The sequence below is a fragment of the Neopelma chrysocephalum genome, unplaced genomic scaffold, assembly GCF_003984885.1.
Source record: "Neopelma chrysocephalum unplaced genomic scaffold, ASM398488v2 Primary Assembly neopelma1_43, whole genome shotgun sequence".
Taxonomy (NCBI): domain Eukaryota; kingdom Metazoa; phylum Chordata; class Aves; order Passeriformes; family Pipridae; genus Neopelma; species Neopelma chrysocephalum.
In genome coordinates this window covers 23534933-23551995 of record NW_020897702.1, presented here as the reverse complement: position 1 = coordinate 23551995, position 17063 = coordinate 23534933, and the positions used below count along the sequence as shown (strand labels likewise).

The 17063-nt window shown below is 40.9% G+C and overlaps 2 protein-coding genes across 3 annotated transcripts in view; both read right to left on the bottom strand.

Annotated features, from left to right (window-relative positions):
* The window catches only part of TULP3 (tubby like protein 3), a 31542-nt gene extending 19103 nt beyond the window's left edge, over window positions 1-12439 (bottom strand). For both annotated transcript variants that reach the window (XM_027677675.1, XM_027677673.1), the window contains exon 1: window positions 12021-12439. Coding sequence is in view for 1 of the 2 variants with exons in the window: in XM_027677673.1 (XP_027533474.1) it covers window positions 12021-12061 (41 nt within the window). In the remaining variant the exon portion in view is untranslated. The remainder of the gene's footprint in view (window positions 1-12020) is intronic.
* On the bottom strand, window positions 12436-15394 carry RHNO1 (RAD9-HUS1-RAD1 interacting nuclear orphan 1). Its single transcript, XM_027677712.1, has 2 exons — window positions 15227-15394; window positions 12436-13086 (listed from the first exon to the last, which is right to left on the bottom strand). Exons 1-2 carry the CDS (start codon window positions 15392-15394, stop codon window positions 12436-12438), a joined length of 819 nt encoding a protein of 272 aa, XP_027533513.1.
* Window positions 15395-17063: the final 1669 nt, after the last annotated feature.

The following is a 17063-nucleotide window of genomic DNA, read 5'->3' as shown; positions in this document are numbered from 1 at the left end:
AACAGGAAATTCTGTCTGGTTTAGGTATCCATAAATGTCCAATGATCTGAAGTCACAAGCTGGCAGACAGCGCTGAACATAACCCTAACAAGGAAAACCAGAGAGACAGCAAGAGACAGGGAGAGAGGAGGGGTGGGGTTTCTGCAAAACACATGGAAATTGGATTACAGCACACAGAGCTAAAGAGTCTGAGGCTAAAGGCCTGAGTCCCCCTAACCTGTAGTAAATCCACATTTGTCTCAGCTTCCAGGCAAGCAGATGACAGATCAGAGGTCCTTAGAGACAGCCTATCCTGGCCAACACAGGCCCTGCTCTGGAAGGTGGAATTATGCAGAGAAAGAGTTCTATATACACATCATATATAACAACTTATATGATCTAAAATTTATGCTAATTCTTGAACTAATAGTATTTTAAAGCAAGCTACAACTGCCATTTTTTTATACACTTTGCAGTTTTCCTCGTTTCTAAACTTTTTTTTTTCTAATGTATTTGAACTATCATCACACAACAGGTCTAGGACCTTGAAAATATCTTGTTTCTGAAAACTGATGTTACTCCTTACTTGGATCTGCAATACATAGTATCTTGGATTCAAAGGCAATGGGGGGCCTGGAAAAATTAGTGTCTTTCTTGAAGAGGAATGGAGAGCTATTGCACATCCCCAAAACAGCAGTTACAGTAATACAGTTGTCTTCCCTTGAAAACAGCCACAACTTAAGAAAGAAACAAGCAGAAGCTACTGAGTGCAGCAAGATATACAATAGTTATTGCATGACACTTCAGCATATTTATTATTTATAGCACAGGTGATGGAAAAGGCCATCTTTAGCAAAGTTTGAAAAATGCCTGAAAGCTCCACTTAAGATGTTCATGACAAAAAAAAAAAAAAAAACAGAGAGGGAATATTCCTTTTCTTGTCATACACCTACTGATTTAAGAAATAGATATTTGTTAACTGCAGTCAAGTTTGTTATAAACCAATCTGTGCATCTCTGATCAACAGTAGGTTTACAGACATATTCTTATGGACACAAAAGTTTCCTGTGTAGATACAAGCTACTGCTTGTGGTTTTGTTGTTTTTCCTAATAGAAAATGCATCCCCAAACAATTTGAGCCTATTCTTCAGAAAATAATAAAAAAAAATACAAACACTACCATTTTAGGAAATAGGTTTCCAGGTTTTCCTTTTTACCTGAAAGTTGACAAAGTGCTGAAACATTGGGACTCACATACACATCTTGTGGAAATCCTCAGTAAAAATTATTTACTTCATATGCTAAATTATTTTCTACTCACACTGGAACAAAGTTACATAATGTAACAGGAGCATAACGAACACAACGCAGTGCTTCACCTGTGGCCACTTAACTGACGTTCAAACATGGCTGAAATACAAAGTTTCTAACAGGTCACAGAGCTTGACAGAGCAAAAAAGATTACAAGAGTATTCTCTCTTACAATTCAAAATTGCCTCATAGCAGGCCACAAAAGGAAGGCAGCCATCAATCCATCCTTCCCATTTTAAAATGCAAGGATTCACACAAGGATCAAAATAAAAAGAAACAAAGCAACGAGCACTGTGGCTCTATAAACAGTTGCTGAAAAAACACAGCAATCTTACAATATTTTTATTTACTCCTCCTTTAACCTTTCCTCCAGCACTCGGTCATCATGAAAGTGTAACATAATAACCAGACAAAAAAAGAGCTTCCCACACTTCAAACCTTTTCCTACCCATCACGGCACAGTTGGTAGTATTACAAACTTAAACAGGAAAAGGCTGTTCTAGAGTCACTCCTGCAACTCACTGCTAAGGAATGCAAGTAGTGTGCTAATCCAGCTGCAGGCTTCAAACAGGAATCCTACTTCTACTGGGCTGACAACACAGATCAGTGTGTTTGGACATGCCCACACAAAATCATTGCGCTCTTTGCTTTTCTGTTTGAAGGGTTTACATGCAAGAAGACTTAAATATCCAGCAGGAACAGGAAGAATTAGCAGCAATTCCATAGCTACAACAACACAGTTCAAAAAATGAAAAAAACCCACAGCCATCAGACCAGTCAAACCACCAAACAAGTAAACTTGTCAAATTTACTTTTGACAAATAAGAACTGAAAATATTCAAGTAGCCTGTCACGATATTTCTCTTCCCAAGCACTGCAGTACAGCAGACTACAAGAGACTCTGCCCCCCAGTTCCTCTGCTGTGTTTATCAGAATCCACCAACAATCCTGCTAAAGCTGTGGACACATGCCAGAGAAAGGAAAAATGACTCAGAATGTAACATACAAGGAAAGACTAATGATAATCCAAGATACAGAATAAAAATGAGAGTGGGAAAGCAATTATTTAACAAAAACACTCAACTGAGAAGATACAACAGCATGTCTGGATGTGGGAGAAGACATCAAGATATAAAGGGGTTCACAGATCCATTTCCAGATTTGACACAGACCAACACGGAGCAAAGTTTTATTTTTAATTGCTAGCAACTCAAATTCCTACTGAAATCAGAATCAGTCTGGTTTCCATTTCGTAAACTGAAATTAAAGTGTTGCAATGGGAATACAAAACAAATTTTATTATAAAAATGTTAATTTGGTCTTTCCTAACCATTTTCAGAATATCAAACAACGACAATGAATAGGTAACTCATCAATTATTTAACAGATATTCATATATGCAATTAAGGTTTCCTTTTTATGTAGTTTATTTTCCTTTCTGTAAAAAAGGCACACTACATCTACTGACACTTCTTTCAGAATGGACATACTGTTTTTCAATAACACTACAATTTTGGCATTACAAACTGTGAAAAGGCAGAATTTACACTCTTGTTTTCATTGCAACTTTTCTGTGTGTCTGAATATGTTATACTTAAAAAAAAACCAAAATAGTTATGTTCTAAACACTTGGCAATAATTACCATTGAATCAGCCAAATACAAACTCACGGTATAATGCAACTCTAAGAACAACAAAAAATCCTGATATCGAAGCAGGGTAGAAATGCAGAAAACAGGGCAAGAAAGCAATCCATCAGCCTGAAAATGGTCTTCCATTCTGTCCAAGGTCCACACAAGAAAAAGGATTCTGAAGAACTGAAGAGGGTTCAGCAGAAAGCTGAGCAAATTGACCAAGGATTGGTTTATTCAAAAGAAAAATCAACATGCTCCACTGTATTCCATGGATTTGAGGCCACAAATGACTATTGACGAGAGAGAAGACAATAAAATCCAGCCATACATAATTGAAGCTAAACAAATTCAGACTGCAAATAATTTTTTTTTTATTTAATACTGTGACCATAGAGAGAACTCATGGAGCTGTGGATTTTCAACAGAAAACAAGGGGTTTTAATCAAGGTTGAATATTATTATGTTGAAAAAAAATTGCTGTCATAGAGTAAGGCTACGGTTTACCTCAGATTTCAGATGTGGTTGTCCCACAGAATGGGAGAGCTAAGCATTCTTCTTTTAATTTATATCAATTATGTCTCCTTTATATACTTACTGTTAAAGCTATAAGGAATCAAAAAAATAAAGGCTATCTCTATCATGGACTAGTTTTGCAAGGAATTGACTGGTTGCAGCTGTGAATGAGAGGCAAGAAGCAAAGAAAGTAAGAAAAGCCACAGGAAAGAAGAATTTGTAGAGAGAAAATGAGTGAGAACTCACTGGAAAGACAAATTTGAAAGATGTTAAACAAAGGAAAACACCATCATGAAAGTTCTTCCTGCATTCAACAAAATGTATGTTCCTCATATGTCCACTAAGAAATACTATACTCAGTTTTCCCTCCTAAACAAGCAATGCAACAAGGCCATGCAGATTTAAAAGTTTCCCCCATGGCTAAATCTATTCTGCAAATGTTTTATAAATAAAAAGTAAGAGTTTCAGCCTCTTAAAAGAGGAAGGTCAGATAAGCTGACTGAAACAGACTCCACCCCGACCTTAAAAGAAAATCTGACCCAAGAGAAGCAAAAATAGCTTGGTTTGCTTTTTAATTGTTCTAAGCATCTTTAGAGCCTATATTAGCACTGTACATGCACTGAACTCTTGGTGAGAGAAATTCAGGAATTATTACCTATTTTGCACAGCTCTAGGGAAGGTATTACAGCTTCAGATAGTCCATAGTTTGGCAGAGAGATTCAGGGAAAGTGTCCAGCAGAAACTTCCAGCTCATTATAAAGTGAATTAGATTTTGAGTTTACAGTGCCTTTTACAAACAAGCTTGATATTTTTATATCATTCTGATGCATAAATCCTTTTAACAAACACAATCTTTTGACCTAAATGGGAATATGAATCTATACATTAATAATCAAGATTCCTAAATTTTTAGTTGTTGCCATTGGTTTACTTTTTTTAAAGGAGCTCCAAGGCACAATAACACCATTTCTGTCCACAAACATCCCCAATTTTCCAATATGTTGTGTTCCATTTCTCACTCTACAGAGGACTACTTCCATCAGGAGTCTTACAGAGCCCATGTAGCTCCTTTTTCCTTTGCAGGACAGTTTATTAAAGTGGTAGCAGCAGTTATGTCTCTGAGCCATACTCCCAGAACTTAGGAATCAGGGAACAAGAAGTGGCTTGTGGCACATATCTTTGTCCACTAGATTTTATTTTTAGCTGTAAAAGAGCAAGTAAAAGCAACTTCAGTAAGAAATGTGGAGTCAGCTGGTGTGAAAGTGTTTTCACTCTTAACCCTCCAGAGATCTTTCCTGGAGACTGTTGTCCTTGTGAACTACAGCCATGAAGGAAAACAGAAGCTGTAGAAAAGAGATCAGCTGAAGAAGGATTCTTATATTTTGAAAGAAATAAGATATAATCCAAACAACAATTGCAATACTGTCTCTGGAAATGGTTGAGGAGCAAAAATTATCTGTAATGCACCTTCCAATCCACAAAAGGGAGAAGTCCCACTGACACAACTGTAATTGCACATTTCTGGGAAAATGTGTAACATAGCATCCATAAGAGTGAGGAATACCAATTTTTTCTGCCTTTCCCAAGGCAGAAGGGGGGGGTGGCAAAAACTTGGTATTTTTTCCTTCACAATTAACTGGCAGTAAGTCTTCTAAGGTAAACTGATCTTCCGCAAATCAGCCATAAAATGCCACATCTATTTCTAAGTGACACGGCTAAGGTTGCATCAACATTTCCTTTACAAATTGATATTTCAAGAAGGGCAAATTTTAGTCTCTGTCTGCCTTTTTTATAGAGAATCCTTTCCTGATGAAATTAGATTTACCATTGATTTCTCCCCGCCCCAAGAAACATGCAGATTACTAATGCCAATAGCTGATTTGAGAAATATTTCACAAAATTTGTTTGGAAACTTTAGACCTACTAAACACATTATGAAAACAATGACACAGCAACAGTTAACACAATTTTGGAAGCAATTCTGAATGAGTCAATAAACTGTTGTTAATAAAGACTGTCTTGGATATGCTTTAATATAGAAATTATGTCCCACGTAATACAGATTGAGTAAGCCCTATCTCAGAATATTGCAACATAAGTATATAAAATTAACTAATAAGAACAATAAATTATGTCAGAGCAGGCTGGATGGAGGGAGCATCTAGAGATAAGCCTTGAGATCTGTATGTCCAACTTCACTTCAAAATACACCTGAATCCTCTGGGTACTACACGTTCCTGCCAATAACTTGTACCAACTATCTGAACAATTTACAAGTTACTAAAAAAGATCCAAAAGAAACAAAAAGGTAAGTTAGTCCTTTAAAAACTTCTGCTTCTACCTACCTCCAGGCTTAATAATGGAACTTTAAAGTGAAATTATCAGGTACTTTTCTATAAAGTCACATGGACTAGAAGCATGCCAAAAAGACACAAATCAAAACATCCACTACCTGCCATCCCCCCCCCAAAAAAATCCAACCCCAAAAAGGTTGGTGTTCTGAAGATTACATATACATAAATATCTCAAGAAGCCCCTTCAAACCTCCATGATTCTGTCTGTTTGGGTTCTAGAGATCACAAGATAAATGGAGATAGTTTAGATCCTGAGTCTGAGAGAACAAACTAGATGACAATAAAGAATACAGACTGTCACAAGAAAATGCAACAGGAATAAAAGCATCATGAAATAGTTACATTCTAAGCTCAGAACTATTTTGTCTACTGTACTTCTTAGTGTTTGCATGCCATTCAAAAACTGACTCATAAAGTACCAAAGACTAGCTCCTCCTAGGAACAAGGGAACAGAGCAATGAAAATAAACAGCACTCTCTGGACAGAAGCTACTAGATCTTCTATTTGGACCATAAAGAAGAGTGCAAACAAAAACCTGTGTCATTCTCTACTATACTATACTGGGAAAATCGAAAGGAGATTCTTGTTTTCCTTAGCCAAAAGTCTCAAGTAATTTGTTTCTCCAAACCTAAAGTGAAAAGAGTATTCTTTTCCTGGAAGGAAGGCCAAGAGCAGCCAGAAATCCACACAAGCCATTAACCATTAAAGCCATCACTGATGCTGGGAAGGTGACACAAAGACAACCATAAGAATGTTCACATAAACTTATCTTTAAGTGTGTAGCCAAACAGGGGTTTTCAACTGGCATTTTATTAAATACTTTCAAGAAAAGGGAGACAAGGAACCTCCTGCCAGGCACATTCCTTCAAGAGTTCACAGCTGGTGACTCCTTGAGTAAGGACTTTTCAGCTCAACTACCTCTACAAATACAGAGCATTATGCTTCCAAAATCACGTTTATTCAGGTGAACTTAATGAGACTTAGGTTTCTTCTAAAGAAAAGAAACATTTATTCCACAAGCAGAACACCAGCTTTCTATTTAATGTCCTCTCAACTACGTGCTCAAATCCCCATGGTCATTTCACTTACAGAAATAGCTCCGCCCAAGGAAAAGGCAAAGCAAGATCCACAGGGGCTTAGAATTCTGACTCCTACCATCTTCTATTAGTAAATTATTAAACCCTGACTGTAATTTTTGTTGATGTTGTACCTCATTACAACATGAAATCAGTGAAATGTAGAGCAGTCTCCATTCTCTCCTAGCAACAAAGCCAGCAGTTAAATGGCACGTGGTATGCTTAACCCAGACCAGGTAACAAAACTCAAAGTTCCCTGAAAATAATTTGCATCACACTTCACACCACAAACTGCACTTGTTTTATAGTCTTTCGAATTAAAAACGGGAAAGAACATGAAACTTTCTGAACTGCCACTCTAGAACTCATTGTGGGCTTTTATTTGCAGTCCAGCACTTTACACATTTTTAAAAGATTGAAAGGGGAAGCCATTAAAGAGATGGAAATTACATTGCACTGTTTCTATCTCAAACTGTGTGACTCAGCAAGATACCACTGCTAGATTTAGGTTCTTGTTCTTTTTTTTGCCTCAGATTTCACATAAGAATGCAAAGTCAGAAAGGAGTGCAAAAGCAACCACAAACTCCTATTACAATAGCACAGGCAGCTAGGAGTTCAAACATCCCAGAGATTATATGTTTTAAAGAGCTCTAGGAGTAAGTATAAATGTTCTTGGAGTAGTCCACAACAACTTCTCTAAGCACATCAGCTAATCCACTTAGAAGAGAATACATCCCATGACTCAAATACAATACAATCAACAGTTTTATTTTGGAGATCACTCAACTGTCCCTCAGTGACAAAACACTGAGTCTAGAGCTATCCCAGTGCAAGTCTGGTTGCAGAAAGTTTTCACACATACAAAGTCATAATTATGTTAAGTCAGGGCATTTGTGCCCCCTACAGATGCCACACTAACAGTGTTTTAAAAAGCAGAAGATAAAAATAATGGTTCTCTATAAAAAATGGTCATCAGTAACTTAAAATCTAAGTAATAAGAGATGGGAAAAGAACTTATTAGAAACTGAAGCGACAATTCAAACAAGGTTCAACTTTAAGATACCTCTTTGCAATTGCAGTTACCAAGTGAATTTCAAATTGTATTTGAGAATTTCAGTCACACATTGTTGCTACACTTTCTCTCTTGACACTGCTATCTACATGGTAGGAAGTGAGGTGATTCCTTTTTCATTCACACTAAAACTGCAAAAGATTTTTTCTGTTGAATCTGTACTCCATCATCATCATCATCATGGCTAGGCTTCGCGAACGAAGATTTGGGAAGGGCTCTACCCACGTTTCTTGCAAGCGCGTTGGTGGCTAAAAAGGCCAATACGAGAAAGGCATGACCGGTTGCAAAAGACACAGCAGAAAGACTCCTTAGGTGGTATATTCTGCGAGGCTCGATTCTTTCTGCGTTGTCTTTTCTCCTCAAGGGTGATCCTGCGTGCTTTCTCAAAAGCATCAGCAGCGTTATAAATGGTCTGTCTCCAGGCTTCCCGATTGGAGGCCAGAGTAGACCAGTTATGGTGATCAATATGGCCAAGGCTGAGTTGTTGCTTCAGGGAGTCCTTGTATCTTTTCTTCGGGCCTCCTCTCTTGTGGCAGCCAGTGGCAAGTTCACCGTAAAGCAGGATCTTAGGGAGGCGGTGGTCCTTCATCCTAGAGACGTGCCCTGCCCAACGTAGCTGTGTTCTCAGTAGCATGGCCTCAATACTTGTGATTGCTGCCTGTTCAAGAACAGATGTATTGGTCACATAATCTGACCAGTGAATGTTTAGGATTGTACGGAGGCAGCGTTGATGGAAGCGTTCTAGGAGACGTAGGTGGTGGCAGTAGATGACCCATGATTCGGAGCCATATAAAAGAGTAGACAGCACTATGGCTCTGTAAACACTGATCTTGGTACTTTTCTTCAAGTGTTTATTTCGCCAGACTCTTTTATGAAGCTTACCAAAAGCACTATATGCCTTTGCTAACCTGTTGTCTATCTCCCCGTCAATCTTACCATCGGAGGAGATGAGGCTGCCTAAGTAATTAAACTGTTGGACTGATTTGAGCTCTGATTGGCTGATGGTGATGTGGGGATGATGGGGGACTTCCTGAGGTGCAGGTTGATGGAGAACTTCAGTCTTCTTTAAGTTGACTTCCAGCCCAAAGAGCTCAGCAGCATCTGCAAAGCAGGATGTTAAACGCTGCAGAGCTGCTTCCAACCACTAAATATAAACCACATTTATAAAATATTTACAGATTTATCTCACTTGGGACAGATTTCTTGATTATAATGTTTAGCGTTGAAAAAGGTGAAGCAAACAGGATACTAAGCCAATTCTTTTTTATCTAAGGATAAGATTTGCAGAATTCCAAGTCCTACAAAACAATGCTTTTTAATTTGAAGGAGCTCACTGGTGGCAAAACAAAAACACTCAAGGACTAACAGAGATGATGATAGGCTTTTAAAAGCAATTTTAAACTTCTGTCTTCTCTGGATTACAAGTATAGCTAAAATAATAAGCTAAGTATTTTGTCCTTTTTTCCTCAAAATTATAATTATAGTGCATCTATACAAAACACTCAAGCCCAGCAGCCTCTGAGATTCCTGTCAATCTCAACTACACTAAGGTTTTTCAAATATGGAAAGGGCTTTTGGCTGGACACCAATATTACTTTTGAAACTAGTTTTGAACCTTTCTCAGTCTGGGGGCTCATAATATTTTGAAAATTGAGCTTATTGACAACAGGCTCCTTTTATTCATTAACTTTTGAAGACACTGAGGAAGTATCCTGGAGTTCCTGAGTTCACAAGCTGAAAGCCACTAAGTAATGCACCTCTAGACTCCGAGGAAGCATCCAAATGACTGTAGGACCTCTGTAGCTGACATCCAGTTTTGTAGTCTCTGTAGACTCAGTCAAGATTTTTGCACCCTAAAAATTATCATCTTCATACATGACATCTGCAAGTCAGAAGTTGAAGCACATTTGGAATGCAGCATGTGGGAAGCTTTAAATATTCCCGTATATGGTGTAATTAGTGTACAAAAAGGTGAAGTCCATTGTTCCTCAAAATTCTAAAATACATACTACCATAAGATCCAAGTTTCCTTCTCAATATTTTTGAAGTTTACAATAGTTTAGAATTACTTTTACCTGAATGTTTCTACTGTATTCAACATTAGTAATTTTATGTTAAGTCTCAAAATGGACTTTCCCAAAGGAAGAAAGTATAGCACTTATCAAAACTATGAAATAGCACTACAAATTTTATAATCTCCTAAAGCATGAGGATGGTTGTGCCTTGTCTCCCTGAAAGTCAATCAAACTCTAAAATAAAATGAACTTGAGCAATTTCAGTTCCAGCCACCTCAAATGGAAGACAGATTAACACAAGGTTCAAGAGATGGCCTAAAACCAAGATCTTTCCTCTCTATCTATCATCATGTATCCCACAGCACATTTACAAAAACATATGCATTTATTTTGGCTTGTATCCTTCACCTCTATCCACTAGAAATAAAATACTTTTTATATCTTTATGTGTATTTTACATATTGCCCAATAGTAAAGGTATTCCACCTCTGGTGGGGGGGGGTGGGAAATGGCAAAAAAAAGGAAAAATGCTGCTAATCAGTTCTCACGTACAGCCTTTCTAAGCTTTCCAGTGTAGTATCTTCATTGCTATGAACAGTCACTTATTGCATACCACATTTACTTTTCCTATAAAACACACCGCTTGGAAAACTGACAATTATTTTACCAAACAAGAGTTCTAGTGACTAGATTAGTGATTTAGGGATCATTTTACTATCTCCATCTCAGAAATAGAAGATCCTTCCTAAGAATACAGACTTTTGTCTTCCTGCAATTTACTACAACGCTGATGAACTTTATAAGTTCAGAGTTGGACCCCTAAAATAACAAACCTTAATGATCTATTTTAAAACTATGCATTTTTATTTAAGTTTGGGTATTCCAGTTCTGTTACTTTAACCATGGAGACTAATAAAGTTTAAAAATGGATTGTTTGTTTAATAAACTGGGGTGGGAGGGAAGCAGCTGTCACATGAACTGCCATTATTGCTATGCTATTTCTGGGGGAGACCCATAAAAGTACACAAAACAAATTTCTTAGCAGAAAGAAATTATACCAGTAGAACTGTTATCAGAAAAACAGCATTATTTCCTGTAGCTTCAACTCTTAACTTAAACATCTAATATCTATGCAAGAAAACTTACATGTATCTGGTCATCAGCTTTTCAAAAATTGTTTCCAGATCTGGTACACAACCCTCAGTCTTTAAAGTCTGCATAAAGAAGTAACCTTCAACTCTTTCATAGCATATTTGGTGCACCCAAGCAGTTACAGGACCTTTTCTCTTTTGCTGCTTTTCACTCTCAACTAAAATTACAACATCTAATAATGTATGTATTAAATAAATACTGTTTCTCTTCTACACCGTGTTCCTTATAATATAACTACTAGAAGTGTAGGTGTCTCTCTTTATTTGCTTCATTTCTCCCTATCCAAACCTCTGAGGCACAAGATATAGGTTTTCCTGTGTTTTTTACAATCACACTGATTCTGTCAAAACCCGTTTTCACTGCCTGCCTGTATCCTCACATTTCATTTCAAATAATTTCGGTTTTGAGCTAGAGAAGTGCCACAGGCACAAACTCTCCAAAATCTCTTCTCCACAGTTCACAGCTGCTTTTCCTATTACATCAGCTAAATTCCTTTCAGTTATTTCTCCTTTTTCCCTTGCAAAGGCACACGGACTATGTCATCACATAGCCCAAGAATTTCACGAGGGACAGAACGGCTCAATAACATCGCGAAAACGCTTCACAGCAGCGCCTAGAAACGCACAGCGGACCGAGACCCCACAAAACCGGTTTAATGTACAATTATTTAGATGATGCACAACAGACAATGTTGAAGAGTGAAGCACATAAAACACAACAACACATAAATCAGCAGGACGGCGGCCGCCCGAAGCGGGACACGGGTGTTACGGGGGCAGCGCCGACCCGCGTGGTCGTCGCCGTGCGGCTCCGCCCGCCCGGGCCCCGCTGCGGCCACTCATCCCGGCACGGGGCGCTGCCGCGCGAGGCAGCCCCGGCTCAGGCCGTTTTGCCGCCGCCCCGGGCCCCCTCACCTGTGGCCGGCGGGACCCCCAGGCCGCGCCGCTCCCTCCATCGCGGCCCCGCCGTTGCTATGGGCCCCCACCCGCCGCTGCCCTTAACAACGGCGCGCGGCACTGAGGCGCGCCGCCATTGGCCCGGAACGCGAGCACGCCGCCCGCCCATTGGCCGCGGAGCCACGCACGCGCAGAGGAGCAATAGTCCCCTCCCCTACTGCCGCCTCCGCTGCAGTCGCGGGAGGAGCCCTGGGAATCACAGGGTTCCCTCAGGGACACTCCCCACTACAGAGACACTTTTCCCCAAGGAAGCCCGGCCCAACAGACCCTCGTCGCCAAGGCACTCCCGCCCTCCCCATGTCCGCAGCCCCCGCAGTGCCATCGTCCGTTCGGGCGTGTCCTCGCACGCAGCAGAAGTGCCGCTCCCGCCGGGTCAGGCGCTGGCCTGTCTCTTCGAGAGCTCGAAGTTTGCCTTCACCAGGATGTCGGCAGCGCTCAGCTTCCCTCGCTCCCGCAGGTACTTCATGACGTGAGGCCGCCGTCTCCAAGTGACCTTTACTCCATACTCGTGTTCGGGAGTATCTGTAACCAGCACTGCTGCCGACTTCCCTCTCCCACAGGGATCAATACCAAATGCCAGCTCTTTTTCTGGATGCCAGGTATCACCACTTTGTGACAGAGTGTTGCTGCATCTCCAGTTCCTTAGGGAAGGCACCTGTGGAGCCTCTGCATCTGGTAGACTAAAAGCTTCTTGCTCCACAGGCTGGAGAGCAGGTTCTCTACAGTTCTCTGGACCCTGCACTTGGATATTGGCATTTGCTGCTGTCCCTTTCTTGAGCTGGCTGTGAGAACACTGTGTGTCCTTCCTTGAGTGCTTTGGATGATCCAAGGGGTGGCCTGCACGTCCTTCTGGATTCTCGAAAGTTAAAGGAGGAAATTTGCAGGCTGCAGCTCTTCGACAAGGTCCTCCTGCGTGAAGCAAACTGTGGTTGGCATCCTGATTCTGGGGCTTGTGAGGACCACGGTGCTTCTTCTGGCATGCTTTCAACACCACTGGCTTAGTTGTTTCAAATTGTGGGCACACCTGAAAGAAAAGACATAATAATAAGATAAAACCCCAACCATTTTCTCCAGACAAGTAATGCCAGCCTGATTCTGCTTCGCCACCTGTCCCATCTTTTTTCGGTGTGTTCACTGAGTAAGCTGGTCTGCTGCAAAGGGAGTCACTAACAAAGCTGCTACGCAGGAGATGCCTCATGAACATCACATTCTGCCACTCTCCTCAGAAAACTCATTGGGGTGCAAGTGAGCTATTCTCTGGCAATGTAGAAAAAACTCAAGAATTGGGTTTAAAGGAAATCTAACTGGTGGCTACTCCTGTAACCCCTGTACATTTAAAACAGTTCAGAAATTGATCCTTTTTCTTTCTGTGTCTTAGCATAACTCCAAATAGATTCAGTGAACTAAATCCTCAGTCTCCCTGAACAGGTAGAGGTTGAATTGAGAGAGTGATTAAAGGATGCCCACTTAGCTGAGTCCCCTTAGATTATGTTAATACGGTATTCACAGTTTTCCCCCAAAACATCCAGATCACCCCAAATCCTCTTCTAAAATCAGCTTCCTATAGGAGGTGGTCCAAGCTCAACAATCTACATTTCTTTGAAAGATTCTGGACTCTTACTCAAACCCTGGAAATAATTTTTTTGCTGTGTTCTTTATCTTCCTGGTTATCAACAAAAAGAGTCAGATTCTGTTTGAAATTGCAATTTGTTTTTCCCCAAGGGACACCAAACTGGGTTCTCGCTACAGTAACTACAATCTCCTTCAGCATTCCAAAGTTACAACATAATTCCTCAAAAAACTAAGTACAGTTGAATTAAGGATAACAATTGTCTGCTGTACAACTGAACTGCTTGAATGCAAAGCCTTTGTGCAGGAAAAGGAAAGTGATTCCATGATAATTGTATCTTGGCACATACTCAACACAGGTCAGTCACTGACTTTGAGGATATGACTTCCTGGCTTCAGAGAGCATGTATGGTAGGAGCCTAGCAGTCAAGAAGGTATGAAAAACTTAGATAACATCAAGAAGAGAGGAGCAGAAAATCAATTGTCACTCAAACAGGTTGACACACACTCTGCAGAGGATGCCTCCAGAAGTTACAAACCTACCACAGTTTTCAAACTGAAAAATATCTAACATTTTAAGCATTTCAAACAAATTTTAAAATCGTATGTTTAGAATCAAAGAGTTACCAATGTGGATATTTCCAACTCTTCCAAAGAAAAAGAATGCTTATTCACAGCAGTTATTTTACTTAGTATTTTGGAAGCCACAGAGCTAACTGCCTCAAGCACATACAAAAAAAAAAGTTAAAGGGAAAAGATGGAACATGTTCTACTTCAAGGTTAAGGCATCGCAAAAATAACTTCAGGTCACCAGGAACAAAGGAATATCTCATGCAGGTTTCAAACCACACTTCCTGAGCTGCCTTTGTGAAGAGCTGAGTTGAGCAGCAACAATGCTTAAACAGTGCTGAAATGCTTAAAAGAGCTCCCCTAGGTGATGACTGCTGTTGTATAGGAACAGTCTGTCATTGCAGCACCTGTTTGTTTAAAAAACCCCTGTCCTTAGATAGGGGCATCTTAGGAAAATGCAAACAGTCCCAGAACAGGAGCCCATCAGACCAGAAAAGGGGCCCATAAGAAGATTGATATAGAGAGAAACTATTCAAAAGACACAGAATAGAAAAGAGGACAGGTTAGAACAAATAATCCTGAAGTGAAAACCTATGTTCTCTAAATTTAGCAGTGTCAAATTTAAGCAAAGCAACTAGTACTTTAACATGTAACATTTAGAGTTCAGCAGTTATTTTGAGCAGCCAGCCAATAAAATTCCCCTTCATATTTATTATGTGCAGGGGTTTCAGTTGCCATAGAAAACAGCATCTTCGTGATAAGAATTATTTTTCCAGAAATAGTCATATTAACCAGTACAGACTGCACACAGTTTTACACATTCAAATAACCATGACCTTAGTGGTTGGTGTTAGACTGTGAAGCAACTCATAAGCACTTATTTATGTTTTAGGCTGCTACAATGAATTCCAGTTTGGGCTACTAATTTTTCAGTAACCAGAACAGATAACTTTTTGTTGAGACATATGGGAAAAACTTGAAAATCGTGGCTGTGGGACACAGGGGGAAGGATAATCTATACCAACCCAGGCAGCAGAGGTGCTCCGGTCTACAGGTTTTGTAGGCACACGTCTGGGATTCTGGGCCAAAGGCAGCGGAGTTTCATAGCTATGGATGGGTCCTGCCCGCGGCTTCTCAAGGAATACCAGCTCTGCCTTCCTGGCCTTGTGGGTACGTTTCTTCTTTGGAGGCATCAAGAGGTATGGTAAAACCACTTAGAAACGTCATGATGCTTGTTAGAGCCAGTTGGAGAAAGAGGGAAGCACCCCAAGGAGATGCTGAAGTGCTCTTGATTCTGTAGAAGGCAAATAAGTGTATTTGAAGATAGACTTGTTTGGAAGCTTCAGATCTAGTTTTTAACAAAAGCAAAACATTTATGCAGCAGTTGAGCATACAAGTCTCTAGGCAGACTTTTTCCTACCAGTAGTTTTTGAACCTTCTGTTGATTTTCAGGTAGATTTAGGAATGCACAGCAGGATTTGGAGCAGTTGACCTACTGATCCAGCTATATCAAATCAGCTATCAAAAAAAAAAAGAAAAACTTGCTTTTTTTCCAATTTAATTTAGTTTGTAATGCCAAGAATATACTGTAGGGCCAAGGTAACCAGAAGTCTTTACATTTCTAGTTGCTAACTACCTTTTTAATTAAATACCTTTTAATTTCAGGAATTTTTAAGGTTTTTAGTTTGTTTTTGTTACAGTTGACATTTCCTTCCTGTATTCTGCAGATCTCGCATGATTTACTTTTTTTTTACCTAATGAATAAATTTGAATTGAAGCAACATTGAATTTAATTTTCCATTGAAAAACAGATCACAGAATCAATTAGGTTGGAAAAGACTTCTGAGATCATCGAGTCCAGGCTGTGACCAAACACCACCATGTCAACTAGACCATGGCACTAAGTGCCACATCCAGTCTTTCCTTAAATACCTCCAGGGATGGCAACTCCACCACCTCCCTGAGCAGCCCATTCTATTGTCTAATCACCCTTTCTGTGAATAAATTCTTCCTAATGTCCAACCTAAACCTCCCCAGGCACAGCTTAAGGCTATGTCCTCTTGTCCTGTCACTTGTTACCGAGGAGAAGATGCCAACCCCCACCTGGCTACAACCTCCTGTCAGGTAGTTGTAGAGTGCAAGAAGGTACCCCCTGAGCCTCCTTTTCTCCAGGCTGAATAAACCCAGCTCCCTCAGCTCTTCTTCATAGGACTTACTCTCTAGACCCTTCACCAGCTCCCTTGCCCTTCTCTGGACATGCTGCAGCACCTCAGTGTCATTCTTGAATTGAGGGGCCCAGAACTGGACACAGCACTCGAGGTGTGGCCTCACCGGTGCTGAGCACACGGGGACAATCACTGCCCTGGTCCTGCTGGCCACGCTATTCCTGATACAGGCCAGGATGCCAGTGGTCTTCTCGGCCACCTGGGCACACTGGTGGCTCGTGTTCAGCCGGCCTGAATCACCACAGGCGAGCTCAGAAGAGGAACTCCAAAAAGAACATTTTAGGAGAGATGTATAAGAATGCAACATCCTGACTGCTTACCAGAGACGCAGCGTCCTCGGGGCGTCCTGCGGGCTCCTGCAGCCCAGTACAACCGTGACACGCGTTAAACGGCGAAACTCCGCGGCTCTTCACCAGGGGCCAACGCACGGCCGGCGACCCGGGCAGAGAGCAGGGCTTCCAGGCGGCGCGGCTGGAAGGAGCTCCGGGGACCGCCCCAGGCGGGGCGGCTCTCCCGGGACGGGACCCCGGGACGGACCCCAGCCCGACCGCTCCAGCCCGGCGCGTCCCGCCGGCCCAGCCGTATCCCCCGCCGCCACCGCCCATTGGCCCGCGCTGCCACCGCCCTGCCCCCGCCC